Raw genomic sequence first — 22,646 nt, 5'->3', positions numbered from 1 at the left:
AACACCAACATCATCATCTGGATCTTAATATATGGGAATGACGACATATCACTCTGACAGCATGAGGATGACCTGAACAGTATAAAAGAAAGCCCTCCGCTTCAAACACTCATCTCAACGATTTCAAATCCCCAGAATCTACAGGACGCAGGCAAGACACAGGATACAGAACACAGACAGGACACAGACCTGTTCAGGACTCTACTATCAAGACCCATTACATTCAGAAGAGGATCAGGATCAAGAACACCTTGACTCGTACGAACCAAGGTGTCTGGCCTTACAACCCAGATACCTTGAACCAGCTTCACTAAGACCATCTTTCCAATTACTAGTGTTAAACATCCCGGTTTAAATTCTAATCCGACACCACTGAGGCGTGCCCTAATCCTAAACCTTTGGATGACAGTCCTTTCCTTTAGTAGTATTTTTCACGTCTGCTTGAAGTAACTTCTGAAGATTAGTTGTCAATGCTGCTGTCAACTGCTGTGTAGAACAGAGGATTCCCAGAAGCTACCTTCCTGTGAGTGTGCTGGTGATCACTTTGCTATCAACAGTCATCCGCTTCCTTGATTGGCCAAACCCAACTCGTCAGATTTGGCTTTGTGGATTTGTCAAACATTGTGAGTAACTTGTGCCACCGAACCAATATAAGCAGTAGAGCACACATTAGGACTCTACTTGTCCTTTACAGAGCAACATATAAACTACAGTGTTAGAAATGTACCGCTGGATGCTGCATATGAGTGGAGGACCACAAATATGCGATTGTACAGCTGCTGTATTTGGAGACGAGGTGTACACCTTTTCATGGTCAAGTTACATGATTTATGTGAACATTTTCAACACAGTGTCCTTACGCTGGAGGATGATGACACCTGGCAGTGGAGAATGTCAACTTGAGGTTCCCTCCCATCGTATTGGCCACTCAATTGCGCTGGTTGACTATATCATCTACCTCTGGGGAGGTCGTCAGAGCGGTACCTCGGGCTGCAACGTTCTTTATGCATTTGATGTAGACACCCATAGATGGTTCACCCCCATGGTTCGTGGGAATGTTCCACAGGCGAGGTGCTTTCACTCAGCCGTTGTCTTGGGGAAGGTCATGTATATCCATGGAGGTGCGTATATCCGAGGCTTTGGAGAAACGTGGACTAATGAGATCATTAAGTTGGGCACAGCCACAATGGTCTGGTCTTTAATTAACCCCAGAGGCTCTCCATCACATGCTCAGAGGTATCACTCTGCAACCAATATCGGGACAGAAATGTTTGTATTTGGTCGCTATAGGGACAAGAATGAGGCCTGCAACAACATCAGTGTGTTTGACACTGAGACCAACTCTTGGATGAACACGCCTTCTGCACAGATTATACCAGGATACTGGCTTCATTCAGCCTTTGCCTACAATGGAGAGCTGTACATATTTGGTAACCACAAATTGGACAAGATCTGTGATCTGTGGAAATTAAATGGAGAGACCTTCTCCTGGAAGAAGGTTGAGACCAAGGGGGAAAGCCTGTCTAAGGAAGAATGGGAGTGCTGTTGCAATGTGAGAGATCGTATTATCCTCTTAAAAGGCTTATCAGGAGAAAATGACCTGTCCATCTTAGACTTAAATCCTAGTCTGAAGACACTATGCAAACTAGCAGTTATTCAATACGGTCTGAAGCAGGCAGGACTCACACATGATGTCAGGTGGGAACTGGCTGCCATGACACTTATTTTCACTCCTAGTCACGGTATGCGAAGATATTACTGTAAGCAAACAAACTGTCCAGTGAGATTACAGACATAAACCAGTTAAAAGCGCTCCTAGATGAATTAGTGGAGGAGCTTAGGGAGAGAAGGGTGATTTGGTGATTTCACGCTTTATAATTCTAATATATTGGGCCATGGCTCAGTGTTCCAGGCACCTCGGCTGGCAAGGCAATCCAGTCTGGCAGTGTGCCGCGGGTTCGACTCCCAATCCCAATGTGTGTGTATATATATATATATATATATATATATATATATATATATAAAATTTATTTATTTTTTCTTTCCATTTTCTGCTTTCTTTCGATTTAACGATTTTAGCTATTTTCGACAGGGGGGCGGGGGCATTCAAACAAGTGGCTAAATATGTATTTTTCTTACATACTTTTACGGCGATTTCTTTATTAGTGTGGTTGCCCTAACAGGGCAACCAGACTATTGCAATTGTAACACTTTATTATTCCACTAGAGTAGTCTTTTTTTTGATTCGCTACTCCTCCCACAGTTTTGACTGTACGCACTTGAGCCATATGTCAAATTGACCGGCTTCATCGGAAAGGATGTGCTTGTATTTTTTTAAGAGAAATGTTGTATAGTTTAATTGATATGAATTTATTAGTGAATAGAATTTCCCCATTGACATGAATGGGAAAATGCGATTTTTTGCATTTTCTCACATTCAAGTATTTTTTCCTCAGAGACTGTAAGCACTATAGTTACAAAACTTGGAGGGTAGGTTCATAATAATTACTAAAATTAATCAACTTATACTGTTATCGGTCGGCCTCATGGTGGCGCTATAACAGCCCACTTTACGTTTTGGCTTATAACTCTTGAACCGTAGGTCGTAAAATCAAAATTATTTTTTTCCTGACTTCCTTGGGTCATGACGCATCTCCCCATATAGGCCACGCCCATTTGCGTCATGATAGATTTTCCGCCATTTTGAATTTTCTCCAAAACACACTTTTTGTTCCTCCTCCTACAGATTTTGTCCAAATCTCACAAAAATCGGCACACATGATCTCAGGGCCCATCCGATTAAAACACCAACTGCAGAATTTTGGTAGTGCGTATCGTTCGGCCGTAATCGTCATCCGAAGATAGTAGGAGGGGCCTATTTTACATAAAATGCCATAAATCACGAACAGAATGTCCGATCCATCCCAAATTGTAATCACATGTCGCGGGTGGTTCAATCAACCAAGTTCCAAAAGCAATTCCATTTTCATCCATAGGGGGCGCCGGAAATGCCAAAAATGTTACCATATGGTGCAAAAACATGATTTTTGGGGGATAAATCCCCTCCGAATTACTTACACATGATCGCAGGGGTGACGCGACATTGCAATTGGCTGGCAATATCAGTGGGAGGGGCATATGTAAGCCACTGCGGCAACCACACTTTGCAATTTTTTAAAATTGCGACCTTTCTAGTTATCTTTACTTGCGCAAGCAGAGCGTGCAAGTAATGTTTTTCGTCAGGTGCTACAATTTACAATTTACAATTTAAGCATTTAGCAGACGCTCTTAATCCAGAGCGACTTACATTAGGCAAGAACAAAAGTATGGGAATACATCTCATATATAAAATGCATTTATCAAGAAACATGCGTAAGCTAAGAATGTAACTAGAACATATCTATATAATGACACTATACATATTAACTATACATATATACTATACTATGCTATACATATGTACTGTGATGTGCTATGACTACATACAATGCAATTATTGTGCTGTCTACATGACATGCTATAAGTCTGTTTCAAATGCTATCTAAGTCTAAAAAGTGCTATCTAAGGGGGTAGGATAAGTGCTATGGGCCATGATGGAGTCTGAAAAGGTGGGTCTTCAGACTACGGCGGAAGATTGGGAGTGATGCTGCAGTTCTGATTGCAACGGGGAGTGCATTCCACAGTTTTGGGGCCAGAAGGGAGAAGAGTTTGGGACGTGTGGAGCGTTGTCCCGGCGTTTTTAGTGAGGGTACTTCCAGCTTTCCTGCGTTGGCTGATCTGAGTGCGCGGGAGGGTTTGTAGGGTTCAATCATGCTTGCAAGATATGGGGGAGCCATACCTTTGGTTGCTTTGAATGCCAGCATCAGAGTTTTGTATTCTGTGCGGGCAGCGACTGGGAGCCAGTGCAGGGAGCGGAGCAGGGGGGAGACATGTGAGAATTTTGGCTGGTTGAAGACCAGACGAGCTGCGGCATTTTGGATCAGTTGGAGAGGCTTAAGTGCACATGCCGGTAGGCCAGTAAGGAGCGAATTACAATAGTCAAGTTTTGACAAGACTGTTGTCTGGATTAGGAGCTGGGCTGATTCCTGGGTGAGGAACGGTCTAATTCGTCGTATGTTATAGAGTGTGAACCTACAGGATCGAGTGACAGCTGTGATGTGAGTTTTAAACGAGAGCTGACTGTCCAGGACAACACCAAGGTTCCTGGCTGTTGGGACAGACGTTACCAGGGCGTTGTCTACGGAAATAGGACTTAGCTGGGAAGAAGAGAAGCTCAGTCTTGTCTGGGTTCAGCTTGAGGTGGTTGGAGGACATCCACTGTGAGATGTCAGCCAGGCATGCAGTAATGCGCTCTTCCACCTGAGTGGCAGAGGGGGGGAAGGATAGAAACAGTTGTGTGTCATCGGCATAGCAGTGATAGGATATATTGTGAGCAGAGATGATAGTGCCAAGGGATTTGGTGTACAGTGAGAAAAGGAGGGGACCAAGTACAGATCCCTGTGGGACCCCAGTTTGGAGGGTTCGGGGGATGATAGCAGACCTTTCCAGGAAACCTGGTAGGTCCGGTCAGTGAGATAGGAAGAGAACCACTTTAGTGCTGTCCCGTCGATGCCTAGATCCGCTAGGGTGTCTAGGAGCAGCTGGTGGTTCACTGTGTCAAATGCCGCCGATAGGTCTAGGAGAATCAGGACAGCAGAGTGGGAAGCAGCCTGGGCAGCATGTAGTGCTTCTGTGACTGCCAGCAGGGCAGTTTCTGTGGAGTGTGCCTTCTTGAATCCTGATTGGTTGGGATCCAGCAGGTTGTTCTGTGAGAGATGGAGAGAGAGCTGGTTGGAGACAACACGTTCAATGCTCTTAGACAGAAATGAAAGGAGTGATACCGGTCTGTAGTTCTTGACATCTGAGGGGTCAAGGGTTGGTTTCTTGAGGAGTGGAGTTACTCTGGCTGACTTGAGGGCAGATGGGACGCAGCCTGAGGTTACTGAGGTGTAGATGATGGAGGTGATGAAGGGGAGCAGATCGGGTGCGATGGTCTGGAAGATTGGAGACGGGACAGGGTCGAGAGGACAGGTGGTAGGTCTAGTGGATGTCACTAGTTGTAGGACCTCGTCTGGGGAAAGAGGAGAGAAGGAGGACATGCATGGTAAGTTGGGGTTACGATGCGTATGTCCCGTAGCAGCATATGAGCATATGACCCAATGACCCAATATGACCCCGATGAAAATATGTACCAATGCCAGGGTATAATTGGTTATCGATGGTGACGTAATGATGATATGTTTCAGTGTCGGGTGGATTAAAGGTAATGACATGTATGTAATCTGACACCACTGCCATATCAAGCACAAGTAATCATTACGTCATACGCTGCCACGAGACATACGCAAACAGACCGTGCAAGTAATGTTTTTCGTCCGTGCTACGATGCGTATGTCCCATACCAGCATCTGACGTGATGAAGATATGTACCAATGCCAGGGTATAATTGGTTTTCGATGGTGACGTAATGATGATATGTTTCAGTGTCGGGTGCAGTGCCGATTCTGGCCTCCAAGGGGCCCTAAGCATGATTGTAGCAAGGGGGCCCCCCATGAAAAAATGGGGGGTTTTGAAACAGTTTAAAACAGTTTTAAGTAGACAAACAGAGCAGAATAAGGTATAAACATTTATTGTCTGTCTGTCTGTCTGTCTGTCTGTCTGTCTGTCTGTCTGTCTGTGTATGACAGACTGACTGGTATAAACAGCGCCCCCGGTGTAGAGGGATGGTATGACAGACTGGTATAAACAGCGCCCCCAGTGTAGAGGGATGGTATGACAGACTGGTATAAACAGCGCCCCCAGTGGGGAGGGATGGTATGACAGACTGTTATAAACAGTGCCCCCAGTGGGGAGGGATGGTATGACAGACTGGTATAAACAGTGCCCCCAGTGGGGCGGGATGGTATGACTAACTGGTATAAACAGTGCCCCCAGTGGAGAGGGATGCTATGACAGAGAGACTGGTATAAACAGCGTCCCCAGTGGGGAGGGATGGTATAAACAGCACCCCCAGTGTAGAGGGATGGTATAAACAGCACCCCCAGTGGGGAGGGATGGTATGACAGACTGACTAGTATAAACAGTGCCCCCAGTGGAGAGGGATGCTATGACAGAGAGACTGGTATAAACAGCGTCCCCAGTGGGGAGGGATGGTATAAACAGCACCCCCAGTGTAGAGGGATGGTATAGAGGGATGGTATAAACAGCGCCCCCAGTGGGGAGGGATGGTATGACAGACTGACTGGTATAAACAGCGCCCCCAGTGGGGAGGGATGGTATGACAGACTGACTGGTATAAACAGTGCCCCCAGTGGAGAGGGATGCTATGACAGAGAGACTGGTATAAACAGCGTCCCCAGTGGGGAGGGATGGTATAAACAGCACCCCCAGTGTAGAGGGATGGTATAAACAGCGCCCCCAGTGGGGAGGGATGGTATGACAGACTGACTGGTATAAACAGCACGCCCAGTGGGGAGGGATGGTATGACAGAGAGACTGGTATAAACAGCTGGACCCAGTGGACCCCAGTGGTCCTCTGCTCAGTGGACCCCTGTGGTCCTCTGCTCAGTGGACCCCTGTGGTCCTCTGCTCAGTGGACCCCAGTGGTCCTCTGCTCAGTGGACCCCAGTGGTCCTCTGCTCAGTGGACCCCAGTGGTCCTCTGCTCAGTGGACCACTGGGGTCCACTGCTCAGTGGACCCTGCAGTGGTCCTCTGCTCAGTGGACCCCAGTGGTCCTCTGCACAGTGGACTCCTGTGGTCCTCTGCTCAGTGGACCCCAGTGGTCCTCTGCTCAGTGGACCCCTGTGGTCCTCTGCTCAGTGGACCCCAGTGGAATTGTGCAATTTAAATTATTTATATTTCAATACTGAGCAACAACAACAAAACTACGAATTTGATGCGTTTAATAAGAGCACAAATCAGACTGCACAGCTAGTCACAGAGTGAGACTACAGCGAGTCACCACTCACTCCCAACCATGTCATGATAAAAGAGATGATTATTGATTACAAACTGCAGCAAGCAGCAGCAGTACTAGCCTAGCCACCAGCGTGGCTCAGCCTGTAAACACAACAACAACAACCCGCGACATTCACTTTTTATCATTTCCTGAAGGATACAGACGCTTCATGATTGAAGATGAGTTCCGTGAGATCTGTGTTGTTGTTGTCTTTACTCTTTTATATGCTACTCTCCCGTCCGTCCGAAACGACACCGAAGAAAAATAACACTTTGAAAGGGGGGCGTTTCCGCGTGCTGGAAATGTCTACTACGATAGGCCTGTGCTTGATTCTGATCACTAAGGTTCCGAGCAGCGTTACACTCACTGCGCAAATAACGTAAAAAGGCCCCCACGGCTCCGCCCGCCATAGAGTATATATATAAGCCGCCCGCCCTGTGCTCACCGTTCCTTGCGTAACGTCGGTACGCAAATAACGTAGCACGCCCTTTGCCGACTTTGCGCAGGGCGAGCGGGGGCCTTTTGTGAATTCGGGGGCGGCGGGGGCCCTACGCAGTCTGCGTAGTCTGCGTTTAGGAAGAATCGCCTCTGGTCGGGTGGATTATATGCTGCTACGGGACATTGATTGATTGATTGATTGAAGAATTTATTAACAGTTTGCAGAATTACAGTACATTTCAAGCACAAACTCAATACAAAGGCTGTTAACTGTGAGTGGACGACCCAATTAAGCATTACACTTGTTTCCAATAGGGTCCACCATGTTCAAATCATCAAAACATTTAGAGACGTACAAATAGACACTTCTATAGACAGAACAGGAATTCATCATAAAGGAGGTAAAAAGGGAAAATAAATATATACAGTGAGGGGAAAAAAGGGGGGGGCGGGGGGGGGGGGGGGATTCAGATTTTACGGGGGCCAGTTTCGAATTGCAGCCATCCGTAGGTGCCCTTTGAGAGCGGTTTTGAAGGAGTCAAGGGATTCGCATGTCTTAATGACAGTTGGTAGGGCGTTCCACATTTTGGTGGCATAGGAGCGAAAAGAATTTAGTCCCTTGTTTGTGCCGAATCTGGGTTGTACATGGTTCGTTGCACTCCCTCTGGTGTTGTGGGTGTGGACTTCGTTAACATTAAGGAAGTATCTAGACAGGTACATGGGTATCTTGGTGGTGTATCGAATCTTGTGGACCAGACCCATTGCAAGATGCTGTACTCTGTCGTCGACCCTAAGCCATTCCAGCCTGTCGAAGTGGGCAGGGGTGAGGTGGGTTCGGGGGGCTAGATCAAGTAGGAGCCTGACCAGTTTGTTTTGGGAAGTCTGGAGCCTGGTTTTAAGGGCCTTTGAGGTGCTGTGGTACCAGGAGGTGCATGCATAGTCAAAGAAACCCTGTACAAGGGCTCCTGTTAAGGTCTTCAAGGTGTTTTTGTTGACCAGTGAGGAGATCCTGTAGAGGAATCTTTTTCTATGGTACATACGCATCAAACGACCCAAGTAACCACAATATACCGCTAATCAACTTACAAATTACATATACATATATACTGTGGGATGTCGCTAGGCAACCAGCCGCCAGGTAAGCATGGGACCCGAGAGAGCCAGTGGGGAAGGAGCAGAGAGCAGCCGAGAAGACCGCTGGGCCAGGTGATCAACGCCTGTTACGTCCCAGCCTACGTGCTGTCTCAAGTTCAAGGCTACTCATCAGGCCCACCTTCGCGGCCAGACAAAGAGCTCAAATGCAGACGAGGCTGCTCTTGCTCTCACTTCCTCACTGACTCTCCGACAGGATAGATCGGGCCATGCTCTGGTGGTAAGCGAATCCCCACGCACTCACACTTGTAGAGTGATGTTGTCTATGCAGAACAGTGCTAATGCTCGCATTTATCTCTCTCTCTCATAGGTAACCCGCTCCCGATCATACCTGTGATTACACGAACCCCGCCTGGCTGGAAACGACGGGGAACAAAGTACCTGTCACAGCCCAGGTGGAATTATATTCAGAGAAAGCAGCCACCCACTGTGGCCTCTCTAAGTGAATATTTTGTTCTTAAACTATTTAGTTTTGGGTTTAATAAAACGTATTTACTGGTTCAATGTGATTTTATTCTTAACTGACTATGTTAGGCTATGTGCTCTCACTATTATAGGCTTCAACTCTATTCCTTACATTGTGATATAGGGCTTCTTGTATTTTCTATACTGAATGTCATGCAAATGATACCATGCCAAATGGCCTGCAATGATCACCGTAGTGCCCTTGGGGAATCCAGGCACATGCTACAGAAGGCTTCAATTATTTTGTACAATACAATGGGCCATTCATCAATTGTACAATATAAGTTGATTTATTCATCGGGCATACAGTTTGGTTTGAATAGAGTGTCCCGAGATTGGCATACTGAACAACATAAGTTATATTCCTAAACATAACGTTTTGATTCACTCTTGTCCCTTAATTGATTCTTCTATATAGGCTGTCTCAGCCAGTCCATTCATGGTAAGCACTGAGCCACCGCTGGCTTCAGCATGTCTGGCAGAAGAGTGAGATATGACAAGCGTCCCTACTTTCAGCAAGGTCTTAGTCGCCTCATGCCATCTGCTGGGCCATTTGTGCCATATCTGATTTGTGCATGTACAACTTCCTGGTCTCAATTGCGCTTTGCGCATGTTTCTTTCCTTCCAGGGAGCAACATGGAGTTGCTATTTAATTAACCTTGTCGCTACTCAGTCTGGAAAGGGTAAACGGGTGAAATCGACCCGTGGCTTCTGATTGGTCTGTGGTGCGGGTTGGGACCAGAGCCATCTAATAGAAGAAACAGCCCGGTCACGTGTTTCATGTACTCACGCGAGCCCATAGACGCCAATGCATTCCGTAAACTTCCGGTTGTCCCCATTCAATACTTCCGGTTGTCCCCATTCAATAGAAGTCTATTTAGAAGAACCGCCATTGGACTGGCCCCATGAAGTGAACGGAGTTTGCGTAACTCTCAGTTTTCAATTTATTTGTACTACTGAATCTGTAAAGTGTGTTATAAATAAAATGTATTATTATTATTATTATTATTAACTCTGGCATGATGCCTGCTTACTGACACATCTCCTTCTTGTCTTTGGCACCGGTTTTCTGCTACTAACGGTTGAAGGCTTTCTTGGCATTCTTTATCTGGGTCATAACTTCCCAGCACTGCAGAGATGGGAGTGAAGGAAAATAAATTGAACAATTTGAACAACACTACAAGACATACATAGTGTAGATTCTTGTCCTAACAAACATTAAATAAATGCCATTGACAATGAATGGAGAATTTACGTCACGTGTCTGAGCAAATCGGCTATTTTTGTGTTAACAAACATTATATGCCATTGACAATGAATGGAGAATCTACGTCATATGTAGACTAGCAAATTGGCTATTTTTGAGGGGCGCTATAGCCCCTCCTATATACAGCTTTTGTCCCCACACGTCTCATATTTGCCATTGACAATGAAAGGAGAAAATAGGTCATATGTCCGTCAAATATGACATAACTTTGTGGCAAAACAAACATTAAATGCCATTGACAATGAAGGGAAAATTCAGACGAGCAAATTGGTTAACCAATCACATAAATTCAGTTGTTCATGAGATGTATGATGATGTATAATGATAAGAGCGCCCCTCACTTCACACGGGTGTGATTTTTCTTACACAAAGATTAAATTCCCATCGACAATATCATCATACATCATGAAGATGTATGATGATAAGAGCGCCCCTCACTTCACACGGGTTTGATTGTTTTTGAGTGGTGCAACCACTCCTAGACAGCTAGGTGCCGTGTCGTTAGTCAGAAGGTTCCTTGTTCCGAAATTACTATCCCTATCTCTAATCCTAACCTAAACATAACCGCAAGCACGGGAGCAGTGCATGTTCGGACTAACGGGACTTCGGATCTATGGGCAGTTCCCGACAGCTATGCTTGTCTGCCAATGCAACTTGGTCCAATCCTTAATCACATACGGACAACCATCTATGCCGATGCTATCTAACTTGCGGAGGTAGCGCGCCTTGTCCACGGGCAACAGATCTTTCAACGTATGGCATTGCAAATACGTTTGATAATCGCTACTCTGCTCAATATTGTTTTGAAAATGCCGCAAATTGCATTGCAGTGAACGAGCGCAAATCACAACTTCCCCCGGTGGTGGGCGGAGTCACAGTTTGAGACGCTGTTTACGCGCCGTGGTGTCAGTGTATAGATCAGCTATTTTTGCTACGTACACCGGCACACAACTAAGTAGGCCTATAAACCAAGAGGAGAATTAGCAAGAGAGGCCAACTTTGCTTTACTTCCCGTATCTGCGTGAGGTGGGCGGTAACATTATTAGGAGACAGGAAGAATGTTGGAGTCTATTCATTTCCAATGGGAGAATGAACGTGAACACAGCTTCTGAACCATTCCTTAACTCCATGGTCACTGAACTAAATACTGGACCCAATCATCACAAGGCACACAATATTTACAAGATATTCATAGTAAAGTGGCTTCTTCTAGCGAGACAAATCAGGAGAAAATCTACTTTGTTAATGAAATTTCTTTATCCCAGCAACAAACTCTTGCGAGATTTGAGATGAGTCCGGAAGCCTCTCTCTGTCCATCTGCAATTTCACGGACAACACATAGGGGGCTCTGACCCCATATTTAAGTGAGAATTTGTGAGAATATGTGAATATTATAACGTGAAATGAATGGACATATTTAAAACGATTAGAAACGATCCTTATGTGCCCAAATTAGAGCTGGCATAGCCTACTTGGTCTGCATATTGAGACAGGCAGATATGTAAGCATGGTTGAGGAGGATAGATTATGTAGTCTGTGTGATCTAAAGGAAATTGAAAATGAAATGCCATTCTACAACTCTATTAGGGAGAGACTTTTTAATAAGATAGATCCAAATCATGAATTTATAAATACAATACATACATATATATGGTTGGAGGACTTCGAGAAACTGAAAGCGCTATTTCAAAAGTACACCTTTTAATTTACCTCATTCTTTGAAAAGGAGGGCCATTTGCATGTAAAATTGCCTTGTTTATTTGTTTTAATTTTTGTTCAAATACTGTACAAATATGTATAATGCATCTTCTTCTATCGGGTTTCATGGCGGTTGGCAAACCTAAATGGTGGCCGCCACCTACTAGACTGAGTGTGGAAACAGTGTTGTTGTCAGGGGGGGGAGGTGGAGGTCGGGGAGAAGCAAACCACGCCTACTATATTTAGGAGACCATTTGTAGGCTTTGTGTACCATTTCGCCAGGGCCGGATCTACCATATGGGCACTTTGGGCACGTGCCCAGGGGCTTTTTTTTTTTTTACTCCACAGAAAATGTCCCTGCTAATCCGAATGAAATAAATGGTGTCTAAAAAGATTAGTGTTTTATTGTTGGTGAGAAGGCAGCTGAAAAGTGCAATTGTGTGTAAAGCAGCAACAATGCGCTAGATAGGCTGTCACTCTGGGGGGGGGGGGGGGGGGGGGGGGGGTAAGTGACCGGAAATAGGCCAATAGAGCACCGAAGTCCTGACGTCACTGCCCTATACTGTCAGTAGAGGGCGTCAGTCCACAGGTTCATGTACTTTTTATTTGCATTGTAATCTCCATAGGGGGATTTTAGATCGCCTCATATAAGAACTGTGTTTGAAAAATAAACCGATCACCCCGGCCTTTTCACTCATATGGATATGAAGCATCGACTGAAGGTGGAAATGTACAAATATACCCAAAGAGTAACAAAATAAGCGTTAGAAACGAGCCATACAACCCAGAGACTACATTTCCGGGTAGGCTGCATCTGCCCGCAGCCCGTCGCACAACAGAAACTGAACGTTAATTAGGTTTATTTTAATTTTTCTTTTATTGATATATAATGTATCGTGGTTAGTACGAGTCGAGTCACCACCAGCTGAGCTTACGTCAACGAGGAATCTCAGGAACGCAATGTGTTGACAGCTGGGCATGACGTATATTAGCAGCGACATTGCCTTCATATGTAGTTTCAAGGCTTTTGCGGCCGCATTAATTCCATTTTCTCCAGAAACTGGCTGTATCAAATATGAATGGACATCATTAACGACGCACAGCCACACCCCTGACAGAAAGGCCGGGGTGGTCGGTTTATTTTTCAAACACAGTTCTTATATGAAGCGACCAAAAATCCCCCTATGGAGATTACAATGCAAATAAAAAATCACACCCGTGTGAACTGAGTGGTGTAAGGTCTTATATAGACTGATCAGCTGTGGTCACTGACGTAATGTCTCATTCCGGCCAATCACAATGCACCATGCTCATTTTTTGGTACGAACAGACACGTAGACTGTAGATTGTAATGAAATCACACCCGTGTGAACTGGGTGACCATAGCAACCATGCTCATTTTTTGGTACGAACAGACAGACACGTAAACTAAAAATCACACCTGTGTGAACTGAGTGGTGTAAGGTCTTATATAGCCTGATCAGCTGTGGTCTGACGTAATGTCTGATGTAATGAAATCAACACCCGGGTGAACTGGGTGACCGTAGCAACCATGCTAATTTTTTCTGCACAGACAGACAGTCAGACAGACTAACAAAGCCAGTTGTAGGAGTGGTTTACAAATTACACCACTCAACAAAGCCAGTTGTAGGAGTGGTTTACACCACTCAAAAATACACCCGGGTGAACTGGGTGACCATAGCAACCATGCTCATTTTTCGGTACGAAAAGACACGTAAACTAACAATGATGAAATCACACTTGTGTGAACTGGATGACCATAGCAACCATGCACATTTTTGAGTGGTGTTAACCACTCCTACAACTGGCTTTGTTAGTCTGTGCAGAAAAAATGAGCATGGTTGCTATGTTCACCCTGTTCACCCGGGTGTGATTTCATTACGTCAGACATGATTTCATTACGTCAGACAGGCTATACCTTACACCACTCAGTACACACGGGTGTGATTTTTGAGTGGTGTAAACCACTCCTACAACTGGCTTTGTTAGTGCAGAAGAAATGAGCATGGTTGCTATGTTCACCCTGTTCACCCGGGTGTGTAAACCACTCCTACAACTGGCTTTGTTAGTCTGTGCAGAAAAAATGAGCATGGTTGCTATGTTCACCCTGTTCACCCGGGTGTGATTTCATTACGTCAGACATGATTTAATTACGTCAGACAGGCTATATAAGACCTTACACCACTCAGTTCACACGGGTGTGATTTTTTTGGTAGGGACAGACACGTAAACGGACAGACACGTAAAGTAACAAAGCCAGTTGTAGTAGTGGTTTACACCACTCAATACACCACTCAAAAAATACATGAACCTGGGGACTGACGCCCTCTACTGAAAGTGACGTCAGACTTCGGTGCTCTATATAACGGCATAAAACTGCCCCAAAACGGCTCCAAAAAAGCAAAAATGTTGCGCGCTTCAGTGCCCAGGGGCCCTCAGATGTGTTAATCCGGCCCTGCATTTCGCAATGAAGTTGGCCCATCTTCATACATAAACCATCTTTGGTATAAATCAGGCTTGCATATTTGCCACTATACTCCATCCAAACTAACATCACATGATCCCCTATGTTCTAGGACAAATAAAGAGGATAGTGCACGGAGGTGCGGCCCACTCTCCTGCGGGAGGTTTGCACATGCTCAGTGTAAACAGGAACTGCGATGATGGAGTGTTCCAGCAGAGGTGCTAGAGGTGCATGAGAGTTGCTGACCCTGAACTGAAATAATAAAAAGGATATCACAAAAAGAGAATAGTACAAAGTAGATCAATTTCATAACTGTGGAAAAAATGTTGTGTATAACAGACTGAAAGATAAAGGACAAGTACATTTACTAAATGTTAATGTTTTTGTATATTTTCTTTTGTGGATTTTCCATGTTCTTTAATTAGTACATGTGTCAAACTTTTATTTATGTGAAATTACAAAGAAACATGGATACTGTTCATTCAAGTGCTGTGGATGATATAAAACATTTGAAAAGGGAAGGGTGACTGCTGTTTAATTCTCAACTGTTCTGGATCTCATTATTTACATGAAAGTTATGAGCTTTCTATCTCGCACCTCTGCTGGAACACTCCATCATCGCAGTTCCTGTTTACACTGAGCATGTGCAAACCTCCCGCAGGAGAGTGGGCCGCACCTCCGTGCGGCCGTCAAGGCTGACAGCTGGCTGGCGAAGATGATTGGTGGAATGTAGAGAAAAATGACGCGTCGTGTAGGCGTGGTTACCCTGGTCAATAAATATCTTCACGATGCAGGGTTCACCCCTTTTGTGCAGAACTACCATCAACCATGACTGGGCGTGGTGGTCGTAGACGTCGTGGACAACCGCGTGCCGTTCAAGGATCTTTTCGCACTGCAGTTAATAGGATATTTTGGGCCAATTTGCCCACGCAGTTTAAACATGGAGCACTCGCATCCGCGGACAGTCCACTCACGAATGGAGTACAGCCATTTCGGCCTGGTCGCAGGTAAATTCAACAACAATGGGAAGTTTGGGAACTGCGGTCACGTCGACTTACGTGGACAAAATGTGTCAGTGGCAAAGACTTGGTCTTGTCCGTGACAGATTTTAGATTTTCATTTTTTACACACCATTATAATGTTATTTTGATCATGAGACCCAATTGCTGTTGTCAGTCTCCAGCTAGGTTTTCTTCCCAATATGTATGACACTCCCTGATTTACTACGACACTATGGCAATAGGAGTCCATAGTGGTTCTCAAATGTTTTATTTGCAAGGATCGACCCGACTTTTGAGAGTGTGCAAATGGAACCGAACGGGTCCATTTGGTTCCATTTGTACACTATCAGTTACAGACCTAGGGGGAAATTGGGGCTTGCTCTTTTCTTTGTGTGATCCTTGTAATATTTTCCACTCGTTTTGTATTTCCATGACAAAAAAATGAATTTTGACAATTATGTCCACCGCAAGCATAGCGTGGCGATGACCAAGAGTCATAATACATGTATTGGCCTGTGTTTACATTTAACGGTATATTAACCAATAACCACCATCAACAATGTTTAACTTATGCACCCCGAGGTTAATTACAAACGGGGCTGAGTTATGATTTATAGCATGGCTGTGTGATATTACAAAATAGTATACGCATCCCCCCTCCCCTTTAGAGATTAAATGTCCGTAAATTTGTGCTTTGTACATGTGTAGGTTCAATGGAGCCACCCGCCTCGATATTACCGTCATGATTGACCCTGGACATGAAGACACTGCTAGCAACGTCTTAAGTCGACACTACAACGGTCTAAACGTTTCACAGACGTACCCTAAACGGAGCAACCCAATCCTCTGGGAATTCGTGACTACCATTCGGACTAGGGTAAGAACTGTTTCTTTAGATGAAATTATATACCTATAGGGTAATTCATTAAAATGAATTGAAAATGGAGGATCCTGATGTAAACAAGTCTTATTGCTTTTCCTGGTTATATCACAGTTTCTGTATTGACCTTTTGACACTCAAAAGTGTGAATACAATTTTGAATCAATCAACCAATCAATTCATTAATCATAGCACCTGTCTGTCAATTTGTGATTAAATTTGAGCTGAGTACAGCAACTTGCAATGAGCCTGGTCTACAAGATTCGCTACACCACCACTAATGTACCTGAACTTCCTGAAGTCCACAATCGCAACACCAGAGGGAGTTCAACAAACCTCATGTAACTCTGATTCGGCTCAAGCAAGGGGTTAAATGAATTTTGCTCCTATGCCACTAAAATGTGGAACGCCCTACCAACAGCCATTAAGAAATGTGAATCCCTTGACTCCTTCAAAACCACTCTCAAAGAGCACTTACGGGCGGCTGCACTTCGAAGTTGGCCCCTGTAAAAGGGTTAAAGCCTTAGGAATTAATTATTGGACGAGTACACACCCCGTGCGGTGCAGATTTATGCTGGGCTAAAGAAGCACCAGTAGGTAGGACCACCTGGCCTTATCAGGCGTGAAATATTTATATCGCTTTATATCTTATGTCTTCATTTGTAAGCAACACATTATTTAAAAAATCACACCCGTGTGAACTGAGTGGTGTAAGGTATTATATAGCCTGATCAGCTCTGACGTAATGAAATCAGCTCTGACGTAATGAAATCACACCCGGGTGAACAGGGTGAACATAGCAACCATGCTCATTTTTTCTGCACTAACAAAGCCAGTTGTAGGAGTGGTTTACACCACTAAAAAAAAAGGCATTGTGGATACTAAATTAGTTCAACTGATATAGTAGTCCGGCAGCCGGGGTTGTGGAGTGGGACATTTGGCATAGGCCTAGTCTTTTTTTATTTATTTTTTGTGATGGGAGATTAATCGGCAAACACATCGGTTGTTATAACACAGTTGTTCTTGATGAATCAATCAGACCGATGAATTAATCGGTCCGATTAATCGGTCTGTCTTTACAGATAAACAAGCCCAAAGTAACAGCTTGAACAGATCTATAAAGCTCACAAAATTAAATATAAAAGGTATTTAAGTTAAATCTGACTTGCCTAAGCCTGCAGTGCAGACACCCTGTTACATGTATTTTTCAGAATGGACAATTATTATAATGTTTCAATAGACAATGAGATCATATCGACATCGGTAATATCGGTCATCGGCCATAACAGCAATTAATTATATCGGATAACGATATCGGCCAAAATGTCTCATTGGCAGTGGCACATCCCTACTTTTTTATATTGTCTATATACTTGCATACATTCATGAATCCACTTGCTGACCGGCTGTCAGCATTGAGAAATTAGTTTTATAGGGGTTTATATGTGACCATACCATTAACATCCATAAGGCAAGACTTTTACATTTTCATTAGCTTAAGGCAAGACTTTTACATTTTCATTATGCTTTATGTAGCTCTGGTCCATAGCCTTCTACTGCTTCTACGATTCTGCCCTGCAGTATAAGGCTATGGGACTTTCGGTTTTAAATCTCAAATCGAAATCAGACCAGCCTCTCCTCTTTAGTGGAAATCTCACGAACGTTTGACCTACTCACCAATACAAAGACGGGTTGTGTCAATAGAAAGCCTACTTTCCTTAGTGGACGCACTCTGAGCCCCCCACCACACAAAAAAAACCCTTTCTGGCCAAAAAGTACCGTTTATACGTGTGGTGGGGGGCTCAGAGTGCGTCCACTAAGGAAAGTAGGCTTTCTAATGACACAACCCGCCTTTGTTTTGGTGAGTAGCAAAAACGTTATTTTAAAATATGCTAAAGAGGGGAGGCTGGTCTGATTTCGATTTGAGATTTAGCCTTATACTGCAGGGCAGAATCGTAGAAGCAGTAGAAGGCTATGGACCAGAGCTATGCTTTATGTAGCATGTGCCATGTCAAACTAGGGTGAAAACCCCCTAGTTTGACATGACATTTTGACATTTGAGCCTTATATAGGATGTTAATGGTATGGTTACATTCAAACCCCTATAAAAAAATTGCTCAATGCTGACAGCAAGTGGATTCATGAATGTATGTATATAGTCAGACTCTCTTAGGCCAATAAAAAAGGCTATACAGTATACCACATTTTGCAGTTGAAACACAATGAGCGCCGGGATTTCTTTCAAAATAAGAGCTTACCCGTGCCGGGCAGATATGGCAGATTTTACTCTGAAAGACCCCCCACCCCCTTCCATTCAAGACTAAAACTGGGACACATAACGTTGCGTGTTTACCTTACAATGTGACATCTAAAGTCTCTAGAAGCGTTAATATTCCGGACGAGAGGCTTGTTGAAGTCAGAAATGAAGACAGAAGTATGCGCGTTTGGTCAAAACCACGGAGAGCTCCCTAGATTATGAGATACAGTACATAGCCTAGGGTCCACCTATGCATTCTATGGCATAGGCAGCTCCCGGCAGGATCCGCCGGGAGAATCTAGACGCAGCTGCGCGACATGAGACTAATTAATTAGAGTGACAGAGAGAGAGGAGTGTGTGTGCGTCAATTTAACAAAGGTGCAGACGATCAGAAATCAGCAGAGAGTGATCTACGTTTGTGCTACTCTATGCCGAATTGAAGTGGACTCGTTCCCAGACTTTTTTTTTTTCTCCCTGGAAATAAAAACTTCTGGGTTTCCGAGGCTATGAGATACGAGGCATTCTGTCTGTGCCGTAAAGAAGGAAGTGAACGGCAGCGCGCATGCGCAAACGAGTGCTGTTGCAGAAGGATAGGCCAACCAAAAAAATAATCAGAATTTTTATTTTTTGTTTATCAATAAAAAAGCGCTATGACGGCCCTAGACGTCATCTGGACTAGTCGGTTAGATTACACATGAGGGTTCTAGACGTCCTACATGCTAAATAGGTTAACCCATTCAGGCCTGACGTCGAAATAAATAAAAAAAAGTTTTCTAAATCATGACAATTTTCGGAAAGATTTGAGGCACATTTGAACGATTTTTCAAAAATAGCAGACCTACAAGTTCATAGCGCGCCACTCGGTGGCGCGCTAAGAGCTTGTAGATCTGCTATTTTTCAATAGCTAAATTATAACAATGTTTAAAACACCAAAAGGGGTTCCCGCCCAAAATGGGTTAATGGTTAATGTGGTTAAACGCTAACGTGACATGGATGCGTTCCAGGTCTCAATGGATTAAAGAAAGAAGCCTGTTGACTGCCGGACTATAGCTATGAGTTAAATTGCTTAGGTTGCACCTCTGGATTGCAGTTTGGTGTCACATGACAAAGGAACAGATATACTATTCACTAAATAAATAGCCAAAAACAATAGCACATTTTGATAAATTACTAACCTTTTCCAGCACTGGACAATGTTTTTTCTAATTTCAAAATATTCCAGGAATGTCATGATAGTGGGGACCCTGACTGTAATTTAGATTATAACGGTATTATACCATTTGCCAATTAAATGCCAGGATAACATGTTTTTTCTTTCTTCCAACAGGCTAAAACTGCCGCAGGATCAGTTGCCATTGATTGGGAGAAGAATCCCGGGCGACTCGTCTATGCATTTGGGACCGCAGATGAGATGGAAATTTATCACCCTGATTGGTACGCACGGTATTCCGATATTCTCAGCACAACTGTTACAAATCTGGGTATTGTGGCCTATGCCATAGTCAACCTCCACTATTTGCTAAGGTCCAAAACAGATGAGGAATTGAGAAATGAGAAAGAGGAAAGATGGGAAGATGAGGAAGATGAGGAAGATGAGGAAGATGGACAGGGTGGACAGGGTGGACAGGGTGGAAAGGGTGGACAGGGTGGACAGGATGGACAGGGTGGACAGGGTGGACAGGGTTACGAAGGAATGGAATTAATTGTGGTTTAATTTTTCACCACGCTCCCACAGTGACTGACACTGATTTTGTTTTGGAGTGAATTGTACGAAGGAATTGTATTCATCTTTAATTAATAAAAAAAACTCAAACAAGAAATGTGGTTTAATTTTTCACCACGCTCCCACAGTGACTGACACTGATTTAGTTTTGGAGTGAATTGTACGAAGGAATTGTATTCATCTTTAATTAATAAAAAAAACTCAAACAAGAAATGTGGTTTAATTTTTCACCACGCTCCCACAGTGACTGACACTGATTTTGTTTTGGAGTGAATTGTACGAAGGAATTGTATTCATCTTTAATTAATTAAAAAAAACTCAAACAAGAAATGTGGTTTAATTTTTCACCACGCTCCCACAGTGACTGACACTGATTTTGTTTTGGAGTGAATTGTACGAAGGAATTGTATTAATCTTTAATTAATAAAAAAAACTCAAACAAGAAATGTGGTTTAATTTTTCACCACGCTCCCACAGTGACTGACACTGATTTTGTTTTGGAGTGAATTGTACGAAGGAATTGTATTCATCTTTAATTAATAAAAAAAACTCAAACAAGAACTGGTTTAATTTTTCACCACGCTCCCACTCTACTTTAGCAAAAGTAGATAAGAGCATAACACCATATACTGTAGACAAATCCGCACAGACTGCACAGATCGACACATAATATTATAGAACCTCTATAGAGCGTCGCAGTCCCGCCTCCTACCCTGGACCAGGAAATGAAACCCAATGCATTATTCTCATAGACATTTCTTAAAGTATTTATTTAAAGACGGTTACGCCGCGGACAAAGCCAACTCGAGTCGTGACAACTCATGACAACACAAACAATATTTTGGACCAAACAAATAATTAGAAAGAAGAAAAAAACGGCAGGTTACAACACTTTTTTGTTGTTTTTCTTCTTTGTAATTATTTGTTTGGTCCAAAATATTGTTTGTGTTGTCATGAGTTGTCACGACTCGAGTTGGCTTTGTCCGCGGCGTAACCGTCTTTAAATAAATACTTTAATAAATGTCTATGAGAATAATGCATTGGGTTTCATTTCCTGGTCCAGGGTAGGAGGCGGGACTGCGACGCTCTATACCTGACAGTGTTAAAGACTTAACCAGCAGAGGGAACGAAACCACTACCCCTGACCATGTTGGTGCATCTGGCCTCCACAACATCAATTATCAATAAGTACCGGTATTTATTCTTATAATGTAGTGGTCTAGGTACAGTGATCCTGATTCTTCATTTCAAGGAAACCCAGTTTGATATTCTGTAGGTGCTGCTAGGCGTATCTACAAGGGAGACACCAATGTCTGCCTGGTATACAAACTGCAGGGGCTTAAAGACCTTTTTTCCCCCCCTCAGGTCACTCCTGTAAATACGGTAGCTTAAATAACACCCCTGAATTGCATTGTTACTTTACATATATTACAGTACATGCATATGTAAATGTTTCCCCTTAACCCATTTAGGACTGAAATGTTATGTTGCTATATACTGTTTAGCAACCAGAACCCCAGAAGGGGTTCCCGTCCAGAATGGGTTAAGAGACAGTATATCGTATGTCACAAGGAAAAATTGAGAGAATAGTAGTTTACATCATGACAATTAACATTTAACCACTTGAAACCCAGCATCCCCATTCGCGGGGGAACATTCAACAAAAATAGCAGATCTTACAAGCTCACAACTGGAAAACAGGTTTGGTGGTATAGTATAGATAGAGGGTTTAAGTGGATAAACTGAAGTGATATTGATAAATTAAATTCCAAATATGATCAAAGTGCCATGATCTGCGTCACGACACCCATTTTGAGAAGCACTGGTCTAAGAATGTCTTCACCAGTATTCCATGGTCTTCATTATGATTTCTTCCACGTTTACAGACGGAGGCTCAGGTTAAACAGTTGCTGTAGTACTCCACAGTTTGTCTTTGACTTTGAGGATCCTCAGGCTCACACCAGCAGGGCCCGAGCCTTCCTGATATGGCGTTATCCCAATTATCTCCTCACCTGAGCAGTAGTGAATTCCAATTTTAGATTTTGTTTGAATTTGATTAGATATATTTGTAACTGAAGCTGAATAAACATGATGGGGGACATGGTGTTTTAGCATACCTATACTCAAATCAAAGGTAGGCTATTATTTAATATGTATTTCATGTGCAAATAATTGTTTTCTATGGTAGAAAACCTTTAATAGTATAATAAATTATGACCTGGGGACACAAATGGCACCGAATACTAGGAATGACCCTGGTCTGATTGTGAACTAAATTAATT

The 22,646-nt window shown here is 43.6% G+C and overlaps 2 protein-coding genes across 2 annotated transcripts; both read left to right on the top strand.

Moving 5' to 3' along the window:
- Positions 1–721: 721 nt before the first annotated feature.
- Positions 722–7,627, top strand: LOC306939391 (kelch domain-containing protein 3-like; the record flags this gene model as incomplete). The annotated part of the gene is made up of 2 exons (XM_079523977.1): positions 722–1,698; positions 7,480–7,627. The coding sequence occupies 2 exons, from the start codon at positions 722–724 to the stop codon at positions 7,625–7,627; spliced, it is 1,125 nt and encodes a 374-aa protein (XP_079380103.1).
- A 7,663-nt stretch (positions 7,628–15,290) lies between these two features.
- On the top strand, positions 15,291–20,838 carry LOC306939875 (uncharacterized protein). The gene is made up of 3 exons (XM_079524654.1): positions 15,291–15,510; positions 16,213–16,381; positions 19,969–20,838. Exons 1-3 carry the CDS (start codon positions 15,332–15,334, stop codon positions 20,353–20,355), a joined length of 735 nt encoding a protein of 244 aa, XP_079380780.1. The 5' UTR covers positions 15,291–15,331; the 3' UTR covers positions 20,356–20,838.
- Positions 20,839–22,646: the final 1,808 nt, after the last annotated feature.

The sequence above is a fragment of the Electrona antarctica genome (assembly GCF_951216825.1).
Source record: "Electrona antarctica genome assembly, chromosome: 16".
Taxonomy (NCBI): domain Eukaryota; kingdom Metazoa; phylum Chordata; class Actinopteri; order Myctophiformes; family Myctophidae; genus Electrona; species Electrona antarctica.
The sequence above is the reverse complement of the archived record's forward strand: the minus strand, read 5'-3'. Positions and strand labels throughout refer to the sequence as shown.

Bases quoted from the DNA above. Each gene is read 5' to 3' on its own strand.
- LOC306939875 (XM_079524654.1), top strand. From the start codon at position 15,332: ATGACTGGGCGTGGTGGTCGTAGACGTCGTGGACAACCGCGTGCCGTT. The intron at 15,511-16,212 runs GTAAATTCAACA...GTACATGTGTAG, and splicing joins CCATTTCGGCCTGGTCGCAG to GTTCAATGGAGCCACCCGCC. The intron at 16,382-19,968 runs GTAAGAACTGTT...TTCTTCCAACAG, and splicing joins TGACTACCATTCGGACTAGG to GCTAAAACTGCCGCAGGATC.